This window comes from Pristiophorus japonicus, chromosome 21 (assembly GCF_044704955.1).
Source record: "Pristiophorus japonicus isolate sPriJap1 chromosome 21, sPriJap1.hap1, whole genome shotgun sequence".
In the NCBI taxonomy this organism is placed as follows: domain Eukaryota; kingdom Metazoa; phylum Chordata; class Chondrichthyes; family Pristiophoridae; genus Pristiophorus; species Pristiophorus japonicus.
In genome coordinates this window covers 75617535-75634581 of record NC_091997.1, presented here as the reverse complement: position 1 = coordinate 75634581, position 17047 = coordinate 75617535, and the positions used below count along the sequence as shown (strand labels likewise).

At 43.7% G+C, this 17047-nt stretch overlaps 1 protein-coding gene across 1 annotated transcript in view; it reads right to left on the bottom strand.

Annotated features, from left to right (window-relative positions):
- LOC139234119 (secretory carrier-associated membrane protein 5-like) overlaps positions 1–17047 on the bottom strand; it is a 60659-nt gene that overhangs the window by 32440 nt on the left and 11172 nt on the right. The window contains exon 3 of the mRNA XM_070865076.1: positions 9493–9612. Coding sequence (XP_070721177.1) covers positions 9493–9612 — 120 coding nt within the window. The remainder of the gene's footprint in view (positions 1–9492; positions 9613–17047) is intronic.

Genomic DNA, 17047 nt, shown 5'->3' with positions numbered 1-17047 from the left:
GTGGTGAATCTTTGGAATTCTCTACCCCAGAGGTCTGTGGAGGCTCAGTCTTTGAGTATATTCAAGACAGAGATCAACAGATTTTAGAATATTAAGGAAATTAAGGGATATGGGGACAGTGCAGGAAAGTGGAGTTGAGGAAGAAGATCTTATTGAATGGCGGAGCAGGCTCTAGGGGCCGAATGGCCTACTCCTGCTCCTAATTCTTATATTCTTATGTCTCTTAATCTCTTCTGCCTTCCACTGAATCACAGACTTTGCTTAAAAACCTGTTGCATCTTTAACTCTTTCCAGTTCTGACGAAGGGTTATCGACTTGAAAACTCCTGTTCCTCTCTCCACAGATGCTGCCTGACCTGCTGAGCATTTCCTGTTTTTAAATTACAAAAATCTATGGTTCCATTCTGAATTTATATTTCATATCAGCAGAGGTTTGACCTCAATGCAGATAAAAATTAATAACCCGTTACAGCAAGGCTTGCTTGGCTCAATAATGAAGCAAGAGTTCACAGGGCAATTGTCAGCTCTGCAGCATGCCATTCTAACAATTAATTTGGACAAGAGGTGGTTGTCCATATGCCGAGAATAATTTTTGACGTATTATTATAATAGAGAGAACGACAGTATTCTTCAACCTTTCTGAAATAAATCTTAATCATACGATGATCGGAATATTCCCAAGTAGCCAAGTTTTGAATAAAAATTTTAACAGGGACACGCGTTTTGACATCCTGCTCAAAACAGTGTTAATATGCAACCATATTCACATTATTACATTTTAAAAATTCTAATTCATGACAGTAATGTCCTTATAATTTAGTGTTTTACTGCAGTCAGTTGGATTTTACATTCTGAATGTTCCTCAATAACCCAACAGTGCAAGTAGAAATAAATTTAAGACAGAAATAGACAGTTTCTTAAACGAGAAGGAGATAAGGGGTTATGGGGAGCAGGCAGGGATGTAGAGCTGAGACCATGATCAGATTAGCCATGATCTTATTGAATGGGCGGAGCAGACTCGAAGGGCCGTGTGGCTTACTCCTGCTCCTATTTCTTATGTTATGTTCTTATGTAACACTGGGGACTGAGCTCGGCCATTAATCAAACGCTGCTGCAAAATTACCATTACCAGAAATGCACTGAATCACTGCTGTGAATCACTCGAGCGCACACTGGGGCAAGCTATTTTCTATTGGAAATGACGTGACTATTCAAATTTCTAATGACATTTTGACAAGGTGAGCTAGCTCGCACTTACTGCACTGTGTTTCTACGTCTTATTCGCAAAAAAAAAAAATCGCAACTCAATGCTGAGAGTCTCATTAAACGATCCAATTTCCACCCCCCCCCCCCCCCACCCCACTTGGCATCAGAAGGATCATTTCCTGGGTTTTTAATTTAGACATTTTCCGTTTGCTACATTACAACAGTGAATGCACTTCAAAAAGTACATCACTGGCTGTAAAGCGCTTTGGACGTCCAGTGGTCATGAAAGGTGCTATATAAATGCAGGTCTTTCTTTCCGTGTGTAATCTGTACTAATTGTTCACCTCTCCATAATTTTCTACCCGCACCAGTTTAAACTATGGGTTAGAGTCAATCTGTCGGCCTCTTACCAGTTTGGAGTTATTTTTACTGAACAACTTGTATTTATATAGCGCCTTTAACATAGTGAAACATCCCAAGGCACTTCGCAGGAGTATTGAGACAAAAAATTTGACGCCAAGCCACATCAGGAGAAATTAGGACAAGTGACCAAAAGCTTGGTCAAAGAGGTAGGTTCCAGAGCTTGGGGCCCAGGCAGCTGAAGGCACGGCCACCGATGGTGGAGCGATTATAAATCGGAGATGCTCAAGAGGGCAGAATTAGAGGAGCGCAGACATCTAGAGGAGCGCAGACATCTCGGGGTGTTGTGGGGCTGGAGGAGATTAGAGAGATAGGGAGGGGCGAGGCCGTGGAGGGATTTGAAAACAAGGATGAGAATTTTGAAATTAAGGTGCTGCTTAACCAGGAGCCAATGTAGATCAGCGAGCACAGGTGTGATGGGTGAGCGGGATTTGGTGCGAGTTAGGACACAGGCAGCTGAGTTTTGCATCACCTCTAGTTTACGTAGGGTAGAATGTGGGAGCCAGCCGTTGGAATAGTCAAGTCTGGAAGTAACAAAGGCATGAATGAGGGCTTCAGCAGCAGATGAGCTGAGGCAAGGGCGGAGGCGGACGATGTTACGGAGGTGGAAATAGGCGGTTTTAGTTATGCTGCGGATGTGTGGTCGAAAGTTCATTTCAGGGTCAAATAGCACACCAAGGTTGCGAACAGACGCTCTTGCAGGACGACTAGTCACATATCAGCAGTGTTCAAACTTGTGGGAGCCCCCGCCCCCTGGCAAACATTAATACCCCTCTGGGGATGTGACATCGGTATTACTATGCTCCTATAAGGCCCCTTTTCTTAAGTCCTAAACAACAGCACCAGAGAGCCAAAGGAAAAGAAAACTGCAGAATTCGCTTTATCAGTGTAATGCAAGATTAAACATAAAAAGAAAAATTCCAAAATCAGCTGACAGAGGACCAAATCCAGCAATTCCCATATGAAAACTCAAAGACCATGTAACTGTACAGGATCCTGTAAAAACAAATATGTATTTTGTTTTAAAACAGTGCGTGTTGGGAGGCCCAAGGTACAGCATGTTTTATTACTGCACGGTACCAGAAATCCTGCCATCTACTGGGGAGTTTCTAAATTTCTTTTAATATCAAGTTCAACACTGACTGTATTTTATTTCAAAAGACAGTTCAAGCACTGAAAATGCACTGCAATCTTTGTTTGTCTTGTCTGCGGCGCTCCGTGAAAAGTTACTTCAAGTCCAAGCAACTGAAATTACATCTATAAAATTTAAAAAGGAACATAAAAATTTAGGGCACAAGTCAATGGGAAGGAATATAGCATTCCACCAATATGGCCCAAATAGCTGCAATGCCCGTCCTTATCCCTTCGTTCCAAAATAAATTTCATATACTGAAACTAACCACAGTAACGGAACTCTGCCGTAAAACTAATAGCACCCACACGTGATTAGTTCAGTGTTTTAGCTCACCTTGTAGCCTTTGGATCCAGAGATAAATGAGGGGAGTTCGCCTGACTGCCAACGTTAAAATCAGAAGTGTTATTGTGGTTTGTTTCACTCAAGTAGAACGCAGCAGTCTCAGAGTGCAGCTCCTAACAAACTAAGCTAGGGACAGCTCGATAGTCAAGCAGAATGCCAAGCTTAATTTAGCTTAACTCAGTCAGTGAGTAGCACTCATGCCTCAGAGCCAGAAGGTTGTGGGTTCAAGCCCCACTTCAGAGACTTGATTTAGACATTATTTAGTACTGGGGGAGTGCTGCATTGTTGGAGGTGCTGTTGAGACATTAAATTTAGGCCAACTGCTCCATCAGGTTCAGAGAAGATTCACTAGGTTGATTCCGGAGATGAGGGAGTTGACTTATGAAGATAGGTTGAGCCTAAACTCATTGGAGTTCAGAAGAATGAGAGGTGATCTTATCAAAACATATAACATAATGAGGGGGCTCGACAAGGTGGATGTAGAGAGGATATTTCCACTCATAGGGGAAACTAAAACTAGGGGACATATAGTCAGAATAAGGGTCTGCACATTTAAAACTGATGGAGAAATTTCTTCTCTCAGAGGTTTGTAAATCTATGGAATTCTCTGCCCCAGAGAGCGATGGAGGCTGGGTCACTGAATATATTTAAGGCAGAGAGAGACAGATTTTTGAGCGATAATGGAGTAAAGGGTTTGGGGAGCAGAGTCCATGATCAGATCAGCCATGAGCTTATTGAATGGCGGAGCAGGTTCGAGGGGATAATGGCCTACTCCTGCTCCTATTTCTTATGTTCTTAAAACACCCCAAAGGCACTGTTAAAAAAAGAGGCGAGTTCTCCCCGCTGTCCTGGCCAAAATGTATCCCTCAACCAACATCACATAAATCAGATTAACTGGTCATTTATTACATTGCTGTTTGTGGCAGCCTACTGTGCACAAAATTGGTTACCGCATTGCCCTACATTACAACAGTGACTATACTTCAGAAGTATTTCATTGGCTAGGAAGCGCTTTGGACCACCCTTCGGTCCTGAAAAGTGCTATATAAATGCAAGTTCTTTCTTCAACAACCTGAGAGAACTATCTGAATCTGTAGCTCAATCTAACATGGACCAGGTTTGCCTTCAATCAGTGAAAATGCAGCATTCTGCATGTATGAATAGTTTTATACCCAATACAGGTTGAGCGTCCGAAATCCGGAGTTCCAAAATTCAGAATGTTGCGGAATTCGGGCCGATCCGTGGCGGGGCCGTCCGCAAACCGGAAAATGTTCCAAAATCCGGACTTCCCCCACCCCCCCCCGCCCCGGGACAGGCCCCCCTCCTCCCTTATCTCAGCTGCCCGACCCCACCTACCTCGGCAAAGACGTTCCAAAATCCAGAACTAACCGCAATCTGGAACGGCCTCGGTCCCGAGGTTTCCGGATTTCGGACGCTCAACCTGTAATGCTACATACTGCAACACCTTCATTGAGAGCATTAAATTACATTAAAGAGTACTCACAATATACACTGTTGTAAGCACTGTCTAAAACTACAACATCTGTTCCAAGATTTCAATAAGAACACACAAATATTACTCTGATCCAAATGGTTAGGTCTATTATCCAAATAATTCTGGAGCAGTACTGAAATTAATTCTGAAATGTTTTAAAAGTAGATCTTTAAATCTTTGCACTGGATGACATCTTTTTCTTAAATCTTCATAACAGTGAACAGATATTTTAAGTCACGATAACCACAGATTTAATTCACACATTATTTTTGGACAGTAGAACTGGCTAAGAATTCAAAATTCTTCAAGTAGCAAACCCATATTATTTCATTCTTTTTTAAAAATCTGACAGCAATTTATTAACACAGCAGCCAACATCTTTACTGTTGCAGGGCCAGTATCACAGTGGAGACAAAGTCTTAACTCAGAGCCCATGAGCCAGCAGTGCCGACCGTACACGATCTGGCATCTGCTATTAAAAGGCCAAGTGAATGAACAAGTAAACAGCACCATCCAGCGGCAGAAATGAAATACTGCAGAAGGAGAAATTATTGCATTCCACTCAACTTTACACCACCGCTTTCGTGTTGATATTAATTGCTCATTGACGCAAAAGCCAGCAATCTAATTAAGTACACTGCAGCCAAGATGGGCAAGAGCTGTCTCACATTGCTCTAACGTATGAAATAGGAGCAGGAATAGGTCATGGTTGAACTTCGATATCAACTCGACTTTCGTGCACTAACCCCATAAACACTTGATTCCCTTAGTGCCCAGAAAAAAACAATCTCAATCTTGACTATACTCATCGACTGAGAATCCACAGCCCTCTGGGGTTCAACATCTAGCCAACCCCCATTCTGCTGTTCCGGACACCTATTCCCTTGTCTCTGACCCCATTCCTCCAAACTCTCTGACCCTCCCCCCCACTCCCTATCCACCGACCCCCATTGTCACCGTCTTCCCCAGAGTCCTCATTATCCCCCTCCAATCTCTTTCTTCCCTGACTCATTGAATGAAGCGTAGTTTGGGACCGGTGGAAAACCAAGTTTAAGATGTTTGCAGGTAGACCAACCTCTGAACCATGTGAGTGTTAGGAGAAAGCCGAGCCTTTCCCAGCCTCTCCTAACTTTAAAGATTAACTGGCTTTGAGCCAATTACTGGATCCCTACGCTTACAGGAACATAGGTACAGGAGCAGGCCATTCAGCCACGAGCTAAAATTCGAACGGCGAGGTCCAAAATCCGGCACGGATTCGGTCAAGGATTGCAAATTTCAGACTTGATTTTCTTGTCTGAAATCCGGAATCCTCAACCAAATCCGTGCCGGATTTTGGGCTTTGCCTTAAAAATGCCAATTTTTCGGACAATAATTCCGGACGACTCCATTAGCTATGCGCAAAACGTCCGGTTTTCAGACAATTCCGGTTTTTGGAGTTCCGGATTTGGGACATTGCACCTGTAGTTGCTTGCTGTAGTTTGGTTTCTTAAAATACAACTAAAACTGCCAATTCTAAAAAGCTTTATAGAGACAGTATTGAAAGAAAAGAAAACTGATATACACTACAAAGCCACAAGTTCAATTAAATGAATTTTGAGTCCCATTGTCAAAAACAGTGAAAATCAACATGCTAAGGAAGAGCAGCTGTCTAGGTTGGGATAATTTTGCAATAAACGGGATGTAGACCGGCCAACAGCCGAGTTCCAGACCTTCTGAAGGAAGAATTATCAAACGATCGCGACCTAACCCGAGGGAACCAGAGCGAGAGAAGGACGTCACTTCCGATTAAAGTAGAGCTATCGATCACTTTTCTGAACCTAAGGATAGCTGGTCGATACTGGGTTAAAGTAGTTTGGGAAGAGATCAGATAAAGACTTAACTTAAATTGTTTATTAATTTGTCCAACAAATGGATCTATCCAATGGTTTTTAAAATCGCATAAGCATTTCATGTATAAAAGTAGAAGGAAAATTGCTCTATACTTCTGTCCCCTCTGCTCTCAACCATTGTTCAAAACCATTACAGACAGCTGCTCTGTATGCCGGATTAGTATTCAGTAACATGCTACTATGGTAACAGATTTAGAGACCGACTACGTAGGGGGCAGCACCAACTACATACTCCACAGAGGATTCTTGCTGTAAATATATAAATTGAACAGATATTGTGGAATGACAATTTATTTGACAGGGGGGGCGGGGGGGGGGAAAGAAGGCAATCTGTGTCACAGACCCACAAAACTGTAATTCCATTGCGACTCTTTGCCAAGAAGCCCTCACCTTGACCCATTAAGACAGGTCAAACAGGCTGACTATCCAGCCGCTAATTCCCCGATCGTCCTAAATGCAGCCATTGTAAGTCAGTGCGTTGGCAGTGGGTTTTTGCAACATTTGGGAGTGTGCAAGGGTCCGAAGGTTCATGAAAGGTGCAAAAAGGCTCTTAGGAAATGATACTAGAACGGAGGGGTTTTACAACAGGAAAGATTGAACAGGCCGGGGCTCTTTACTCTGGGAAAAGGGAAGACTGAGGGATGACCTGATAAGGTAGACGTAGAGATGTTTCAACTTGTGAGCGAGAGCAGAACTAACTAGGGGCCATAAATATAAGATAAATCCAATCAAGAATCAGGAGAAATGACAGGCTAAGTGAGTGGGCAAAAATTTGGCAGATGGGAGTATAATGTAGGTTATCCACTTTGGCAGGAAAAAATAGAAAAGCAAATTATAATTTAAATGGAGAAAAATTGCAAAATGCTTCAGTACAGAGGGACCTGAAGGTCCTTGTGCATGAAACACAAAAAGTTAGTATGCAGGTACAGCAAGTGATTAGGAAGGCAAATGGAATTTTGGCCTTTTTTGCAAGGAGGAGAGAGTATAAAAGCAGATAAGTCCTGCTACAACTGTACAGGGTGTTGGTGAGGCCACACCTGGAGTACTGCGTACATTTTTGGTCTCCGTATTTAAGAAAGGATATACTTGCATTGGAGGCTGTTCAAAGAAGGTTCACTAGGTTGATTCCGGAAATGAGGGGGTTGACTTATTAAGATAGCTTCAGTAGGTTGGGCCTATACACATTGGAGTTCAGAAGAATGTGAGGTGATTTATTGAAACATACAAGATAATGAGGGGGCGCGACAAGGTGGATGCAGAGAGGATATTTCCATTCATAGGGAAAACTAAAACTAGAGGGCATAGTGTCAGAATAAGGAGCCGCCCATTTAAAACTGTGATGAGGAGAAATTTCTTCTCTCAGAGGGTTGTAAATCTGTGGAATTCTCTGTCCCACAGAGCTGTAGAGGCTGGGTCATTGAATATATTTAAGGCGAAGATAGATAGATTTTTGAGCGATAAGAAAATAAAGGGTTATGGGGAGCGGGCAGGGAAGGGGAGCAGAGTCCATGATCAGATCAGCCATGATCTTATTAAACAGCAGAGCAGGCTCAAGGGGTCAAATGCCCTACTCCAGCTCCTATTTCTTATGTCTTTACCCAGAGTGGTTAGAATGCGGAACTTGCTACCGTAGGGAGTAGTTGAGGCGAATAACAGATGCATTCAAGGGGAAGCCAGGTAAGCACGCGAGGGAGAAAGGAGTAGGGTATGTTGATGGGAGTTAGATGAAGTGGGATGGGAGGAGGCTCATGTGAAGCATAAACTTCGGCATGGACCAGTTGGGCCAAATGGCCTATTTCTCTACTGTCAATACTATGCAAATCTGACATTTGAAACTTCTAAATATATTGAAATCAGGCTCCAGAATAGCTTTATTTATACATGTTGCAAAGAAGTATCTATGATGATCATTGTGCTGATCAAAGTGACAAATGGCTAGCAGGCAACAGGAACAATGCTTCCAACTTCCCATCTGTTATCATCAACCCTTCCAGGTCAGATACAGAGGAATGCTCCCTCTACGATGCTCCAGGGACAAAGCTGAACCTCACAGCAGTAACACTCTAATTGTTCCGCCTTCTACACCAGCTATTAGCATGGTTTCTGTGAATAAGAATACCAATGTAGAGTTAAACTATGCGGATTTGCAGCTGTGGGGTCATGCTTATTCTGAGCCAGTGGTCTGAAACTGCTCTCACCCATTTCTGGAGGCCTTTTAACCCACATAGTGATTTGGCTTGCAGGGCGTCAGAAGGTTGAGGGTACAAGTCCCACTCCAGAGTCTTGAGCACTGCACGGTCGGAGGGGCTGTCTTTCGGATGAGATGTTAAACCAAGGCCCCGTCTGCCCTCTCAGGTGGACATAAAAGATCACATGACACTATTTTGGAGAAGAGCAAGGGAGTTATCCCCAGCCAATATTTATCCCTCAATCAACATCACTAAAAACAGATTATCTGGTCATTATCACACTGTTGTTTGTGGGAGCTTGCTGTGCGCAAATTGGCTGCCGCTTTTCCTAAATTACAACAGTGATTACACTTCAAAAAGTACTTCATTGGCTGTAAAACACTTTGGGTTGTTCAGTGATCATAAAAGGGAATATATAAATACAAGCCTTGCTTTCTTTCCATCTGCATAGGCTGGAGATGAATCTGGATTCCAGAGGTGAAACGACAGTGCACTACAATACATTGTACCATCAAGATCCATTATTGGATGGCACAAGTATATAGATTTTTAAATCAAAGTAGAAAATATCAATATACAAGGAGAGAAAATTATAGCATTTAAAGAGTTAAACCAACTTGCACCAATTCTGTGAACATTGCATGGATATTTAACAGTTTTGAAATATAGGCAGAATCAATAACAATTACATTGTATGTATCCTTCTGAAACTAAAGGGGTTGTAGCAATGTTTGGAAAGTTAGAGGTAGGTTATAAGGATCCACGGCACATCTAGAGTGCATTCACATTCGCCTGTGATTATAGGTGATGTACTCACGCGTCCAAAGATAGTAAATGCGTTTTGCCAGGGCCTGGTGCGGTTCTGGAATCTCATTAAAATCCTGGTAAAAACACGGCTTCAATGGAATGAACTTTGGGAGTGGTGGAAAATTGTTTTCTAGAAAACAAAATACATTAAAAAGGTCCAGTAGATTATTGCAAAACACAAAGTAAGGTTTGAAGTAGTTCAAATATTATTATTGCTGGTGGATCTTGTGGGCCACTGCTGAGTCAGATGATATGCTGTTTTATAACAGGCGTAAGTTGCAAAGCAACTGACCCTCCTCGAGTCCCTCCTCCTTTCAACAAGGTTTCTCTTGTCCTACAATGCCTCAATGGGGGTCTCGCTCTTTCGCACCTCCTTCAAAAGGAAGGTTTCCCCCTCAACAGGTCCTCCAACCACTCCCAGATAATAGGGTTACATTTCCTTCTCTCTTCTGCCCCCCCACCACCCTCGCTCAACAGCCTCTCTCCTCCTTTCTTCCTTCCAACCCACACCCCCACCCCCACTTGAGCTCTGTCTTGTCCACATAAGTTGAGAACTCTCTCTCTTATACCCTAGGAGAGAAGAACCTCCACATCCTCAAAAAGGCACCTCCTCTTCTCCATTCCCCTTCCCCACCAGCTGTCTCCATCACCTTCATTCCTCTATTTTCCCTGGCATCCAGGGCTGCTGTAAATCAGTTTTGGATTTTCAGGCCCATTAAAAAGCAACCCAAAAATATATATTTTTTTTAAAAATCAACGCAGAACACATGATGTAAAGGCAAGCAGTTTCGTCCAATACTGGATAAAACAATTGCTGCAATCTTCTGACTTGTTTTTTCCTCCTCCCAGCATTTTCTCTTGGATTTCAGTTTTCTGCGACATCTCTATTCCTAGTTTTTGTAATAATTCCCTCATCCGTCTCTCTCTCTCTGTGCAGTTGGTGTTCTTCCTCATTATGTCTCTTCCCCTACCCCCAGTTTTGTATTATCTCCCTCTTTCTCAGTGTCCTTGTTGCTCTCTCCATTATTCTTATTCCAAACCTTTTCTTCATTTTTCATCACTGTTTTCTCAATTCGCTCTGGAGCATCCACGATGCTGAGAATGACGTGAGTATCACGTGTAGTGAGTTGGTCTTACCGCAGGGAAAGGGTCCACAGCCAGCTAGGGAATGGAAGACCAGCAGGAAGAGTAGTGCAAGGAAGGTAGTGCAGGGGTCCCCTGTGGTCATCCCCCTGCAAAACAGATACACTGTTTTGAGTACTGTTGAGGGGGATGACTCATCAGGGGAGGGCAGCAGCAGCCAAGTTCATGGCACCGTGGCTGGCTCTGCTGCACAGGAGGGCAAGAAAAAGAGTGGGACAGCAATAGTGATAGGGGATTCAATGGTGAGGGGAATAGATAGGCGTTTCTGCGGCCGCGGCCGAGACTCCAGGATGGTATGTTGCCTCCCTGGTGCAAGGGTCAAGGATGTCTCGGAGCGGGTGCAGGACATTCTGAAATGGGAGGGAGAACAGCCAGTTGTCGTGGTGCACATTGGTACCAACGACATAGGTAAAAAAAGGGATGAGGTCCTATGAAACGAATTTAAGGAGCTAGGAGCTAAATTAAAAAGTAGGACCTCAAAAGTAGTAATCACGGGATTGCTACCAGTGCTACGTGATAGTCAGAGTAGGAATCGCAGGATAGCGCAGATGAATACGTGGCTTGAGCAGTGGTGCAGCAGGGAGGGATTCAAATTCCTGGGGCATTGGGACCGGTTCTGGGGGAGGTGGGACCAGTACAAACCGGACGGTCTGCACCTGGGCAGGACCGGAACCAATGTCCTAGGGGGAGTGTTTGCTAGTGCTGTTGGGGAGGATTTAAACTAATATGGCAGGGGGATGGGAACCAATGCAGGGAGACAGAGGGAAACAAAAAGGAGGCAAAAGCAAAAGACAGAAAGGAGATGAGGAAAAGTGGAGGGCAGAGAAACCCAAGGCAAAGAACAAAAAGGGCCACTGTACAGCAAAATTCTAAAAGGACAAAGGGTGTTAAAAAAACAAGCCTGAAGGCTTTGTGTCTTAATGCAAGGAGTATCCGCAATAAGGTGGATGAATTAATTGTGCAAATAGATGTTAATAAATATGATGTGATTGGGATTACGGAGACGTGGCTCCAGGATGATCAGGGCTGGGAACTCAACATCCAGGGGTATTCAACATTCAGGAAGGATAGAATAAAAGGAAAAGGAGGTGGGGTAGCATTGTTGGTTAAAGAGGAGATTAATGCAATAGTTAGGAAAGACATTAGCTTGGATGATGTGGAATCTATATGGGTAGAGTTGCAGAACACCAAAGGGCAAAAAACGTTAGTAGGAGTTGTGTACAGACCTCCAAACAGTAATAGGGATGTTGGGGAGGGCATCAAACAGGAAATTAGGGGTGCATGCAATAAAGGTGCAGCAGTTATAATGGGTGACTCTAATATGCACATAGATTGGGCTAGCCAAACTGGAAGCAATACGGTGGAGGAGGATTTCCTGGAGTGCATAAGGGATGGTTTTCTAGACCAATATGTTGAGGAACCAACTAGGGGGGAGGCCATCTTAGACTGGGTGTTGTGTAATGAGAGAGGATTAATTAGCAATCTCATTGTGCGAGGCCCCTTGGGGAAGAGTGACCATAATATGGTGGATTTCTGCATTAGGATGGAGAATGAAACAGTAAATTCAGAGACCATGGTCCAGAACTTAAAGAAGGGTAACTTTGAAAGTATGAGGCGTGAATTGGCTAGGATAGATTGGCGAATGATACTTGGGGGGTTGACTGTGGATGGGCAATGGCAGACATTTAGAGACCGCATGGATGAATTACAACAATTGTACATTCCTGTCTGGCGTAAAAATAAAAAAGGGAAGGTGGCTCAACCGTGGCTATCTAGGGAAATCAGGGATAGTATTAAAGCCAAGGAAGTGGCATACAAATTGGCCAGAAATAGCAGCGAACCCAGGGACTGGGAGAAATTTAGAACTCAGCAGAGGAGGACAAAGGGTTTGATTAGGGCAGGGAAAATGGAGTACGAGAAGAAGCTTGCAGGGAACATTAAGGTGGATTGCAAAAGTTTCTATAGGTATGTAAAGAGAAAAAGGTTAGTAAAGACAAACGTAGGTCCCCTGCAGTCAGAATCAGGGGAAGTCATAACGGGGAACAAAGAAATGGCAGACCAATTGAACAAGTACTTTGGTTCGGTATTCACTAAGGAGGATACAAACAACCTTCCGGATATAAAAGGGGTCAGAGGGTCTGGTAAGGAGGGGGAACTGAGGGAAATCTTTATTAGTCGGGAAATTGTGTTGGGGAAATTGCTGGGATTGAAGGCCGATAAATCCCCAGGGCCTGATGGACTGCATCCCAGAGTACTTAAGGAGGTGGCCTTGGAAATAGCGGATGCATTGACAGTCATTTTCCAACATTCCATTGACTCTGGATCAGTTCCTATGGAGTGGAGGGTAGCCAATGTAACCCCACTTTTTAAAAAAGGAGGGAGAGAGAAAACAGGGAATTATAGACCGGTCAGTCTGACCTCAGTAGTGGGTAAAATGATGGAATCAATTATTAAGGATGTCATAGCAGTGCATCTGGAAAATGGTGACATGATAGGTCCAAGTCAGCATGGATTTGTGAAAGGGAAATCATGCTTGACAAATCTTCTGGAATTTTTTGAGGATGTTTCCAGTAAAGTGGACAAAGGAGAACCAGTTGATGTGGTATATTTGGACTTTCAGAAGGCTTTCGACAAGGTCCCACACAAGAGATTAATGTGCAAAGTTAAAGCACATGGGATTGGGGGTAGTGTGCTGACGTGGATTGAGAACTGGTTGTCAGACAGGAAGCAAAGAGTAGGAGTAAACGGATACTTTTCAGAATGGCAGGCAGTGACTAGTGGGGTGCCGCAAGGTTCTGTGCTGGGGCCCCAGCTGTTTACATGGTACATTAATGATTTAGACGAGGGGATTAAATGCAGTATCTCCAAATTTGTGGATGACACTAAGTTGGGTGGCAGTGTGAGCTGCGAGGAGGATGCTATTAGGCTGCAGAGTGACTTGTATATGTTAGGTGAGTGGGCAAAATGCATGGCAGATGAAGTATAATGTGGATAAATGTGAGGTTATCCACTTTAGTGGTAAAAACAGAGAGACAGACTATTATCTGAATGGTGACAGATTAGGAAAAGGGAAGGTGCAACGAGACCTGGGTGTCATGGTACATCAGTCATTGAAGGTTAGCATGCAGGTACAGCAGGCGGTTAAGAAAGCAAATGGCATGTTGGCCTTCATAGCGAGGGGATTTGAATACAGGGGCAGGGAGGTGTTGCTACAGTTGTACAGGGCCTTGGTGAGGCCACACCTGGAGTATTGTGTACAGTTTTGGTCTCCTAACTTGAGGAAGGACATTCTTGCTATTGAGGGAGTGCAGCGAAGATTCACCAGACTGATTCCCGGGATGACGGGACTGACCTATCAAGAAAGACTGGATCAACTGGGCTTGTATTCACTGGAGTTCAGAAGAATGAGAGGGGACCTCATAGAAACGTTTAAAATTCTGACGGGTTTAGACAGGTTAGATGCAGGAAGAATGTTCCCAATGTTGGGGAAGTCCAGAACCAGGGGTCACAGTCTAAGGATAAGGGGTAAGCCATTTAGGACCGAGATGAGGAGAAACTTCTTCACCCAGAGAGTGGTGAACCTGTGGAATTCTCTACCACAGAAAGTAGTTGAGGCCTATTCACTAAATATGTTCAAAAGGGAGTTAGATGAAGTCCTTACTACTCGGGGGATCAAGGGTTATGGCGAGAAAGCAGGAAGGGGGTACTGAAGTTTCATGTTCAGCCATGAACTCATTGAATGGCGGTGCAGGCTAGAAGGGCTGAATGGCCTGCTCCTGCACCTATTTTCTATGTTTCTATGTGCAGTAGCTCCTCCCATGATTGTGATGATGATGGCTGCAGCGTGGGGCCCAACGTGTCCCGCCCCTATCACGGGCTGAGTGGCCGGCCGCACAGGCTGGCCGCTACCTTCCCGCACTAAGGGCTGCAAGAGACAGGTTGGTGTGGGGGGGGGGGGGGGGAAAGAGTTTTTGATCGGGGTGGGGGTGTGAGGGGAGAGAAAGAATCTTCAAAGATTCTTCAGTACTTTAATATCTAGCTAGCTTTACTAAAAATTCCCTATCTGCAGTATCTTACAGCTCACCCACTACTGCATAGAATTCTAAAATATTACTAATTATCAGAATCACACTACGCAATGCTGAACACCAAAATTTAAGTTTACATTTTGACATGCTTTTTTTTTTGTTAAGTCGAACATTTTAAATTTCTAAACCTAGTCAGGGCAATTCTTTGGTGCTGCAGAAATCAAAATCCAATGTGGTGTGATGTCGCACACAAATCCATTAGAGGAGAGCGTTGGTGCTCTTGATCTATTATTTACAAAGAAAACCATCTCCTTGCTTAAGTGGCCCCTATACTTCAGCCTTCATTACAAGGTCATTTTTATTCTTGTAAACCCAATACTCAGTTTAATCAGTCTGATAGCACCTACACCCTGTCCAGTCTCACTGCTTGGGATTTAAAAAAAAACTAGCATTCCTATCATAACACTGTCATTTGGAGGCTACCTGCGCTGATTTCCTAACTCTCCGCAAGGGTTTGCTGAGCGGCCACAAGTGGCCACATAAGCTGGCCTAAGTTAGTTTGGAGCAACTATTAGCTGTCCAAACTGGCTTAAGTGGCCGGTAACGCCCCTTTTTGAAAAAAAAACAAAACTGAAAAAACGAAACTAAAAAAAATCCTAACTAACTCACTTACACTGGCGCAAATTAAATGTGGAGAATGGGGATTTTTAAGATACTCCAGAAAAATCAAGTTGCTCCAAAAAAAAAACAGAGCAACTCCTGGGGAAAGGGTTGTCTTATGAGGAAAGGCTAAGTCTGTACTCATTGGAGTTTAGAAGAACGAGAGGTGATCTTATTGAAACATACAAGATTCTGAAGGGGCTTGACAGGGTAGATGCCTAGACGATTCTCTTCGTGGGGGAATCTAGAACTAGGGGGCATAGTTTCAGAATAATTCTCTCAAAGAGAGTCGAGAATCTTTGGAATTCTCTACCCCAGAAAGCTGTGGAGGCTGGGTCATTGAATATATTTAAGGCAGAGATAAGACAGATTTTTGAACTACAGGGGAGTCAAGTGTTATGGGGAGCAGTCAGGAAAATGGAGTTGAGGCCAAGATCAGATCAGCCGTGATCTTATTGAATGGCGGAGCAGGCTCGAGGGGCCAAATGGCCCACTCCTGCTCCTATTTTGTAATTAGCAATATATATCCCTTCACACAATACAAGCATATTCCATTTAAGGATTGTTGCATTTTAAATAATATATTTTTTAAATTCATCAGCACGCAGTACACGGTAGATAATTATTTGTATCATATGAAAAAAATATTGAATGCAGGAGATCACAAGATAATTACCGAGGAGAGAAGCTATACATGTCAGTTCATCCTTCCAAGTCCCTCAAGTCCCCTCACTGCAACATCCATCACCATAGAAATTTACAGCATGGAAGGAGGCCATTGCGTCCCATCGTGTCCACGCCGACCGACAAAGAGCTATCCAGCCTAATCTCACTTTCCAGTTCTTGGTCCGTCAACCTAAAGGTTACGATATGTCAAGTGCACATCCAAGTACTTTTTAAATGTGATGAGGGTTTCTGCCTCTACCACCCTTTCAGGGAGTGAGTTCCAGACCCCCACCACACTCTAGGTGAAAGAAAATCCCCTCAAAACCTCCTTCCAATTACTTTAAATCTATGTGGTTGTTCACCCCTCTGCTAAGGGAAATAGGTCCTGCCTATCCACTCTATCTAGGCCCCTCATAATTTTTCACACCTCAATAAGGTCTCCCCTCAGCCTCCTCTGTTCCAAAGAAAACCACCCCAGCCTATCCAATTTTTTCTCATAGCTAAAATTCTCCAGTCCAGGGCAACATCCTCGTAAATCTCCTCTGTGCCCTCTCTAGTGCATTCACATCATTCCTGTACTATACGCAGTACTCTAGCTGTGGCCTAACTAGTGTTCTATACAGTTCAAGCATAACCTCCCTGCTCTTGTATTGTATGTCACGGCTAATAAAGGCAAGTATTCTGTATGCCTTCTTAACCAACTTATCTACCTGGCCTGAATCCAATAGGTTCTTAAATTCTATTAGTTGATCCAAGCTTTTGATGTCGGCAAATATAGCTGAAGTGCACAGAATGCTTTACTCATCTAAGAGACAGATTCTGGTGACTCATCTCCATCCGAGAAATGTCAAGCTCCAAGGCATCAGCTTGGCGCCAAAGTGCTTGCTCTGCTTTTACTATCATTTTGCGAATCGGAGAGATAGGAAGAGCACAATAAATGCTTTCACAAACTTACAAAAAAAAATCAGTGCCCATCTGAGTAATCAGCATTATGCCGGTTCCTTGGGGAGGGCGTGGTGCAGGAGATGGGGGAGCAAGTTGGGTAGAGATGTTCAAAGGTCCCAGGTG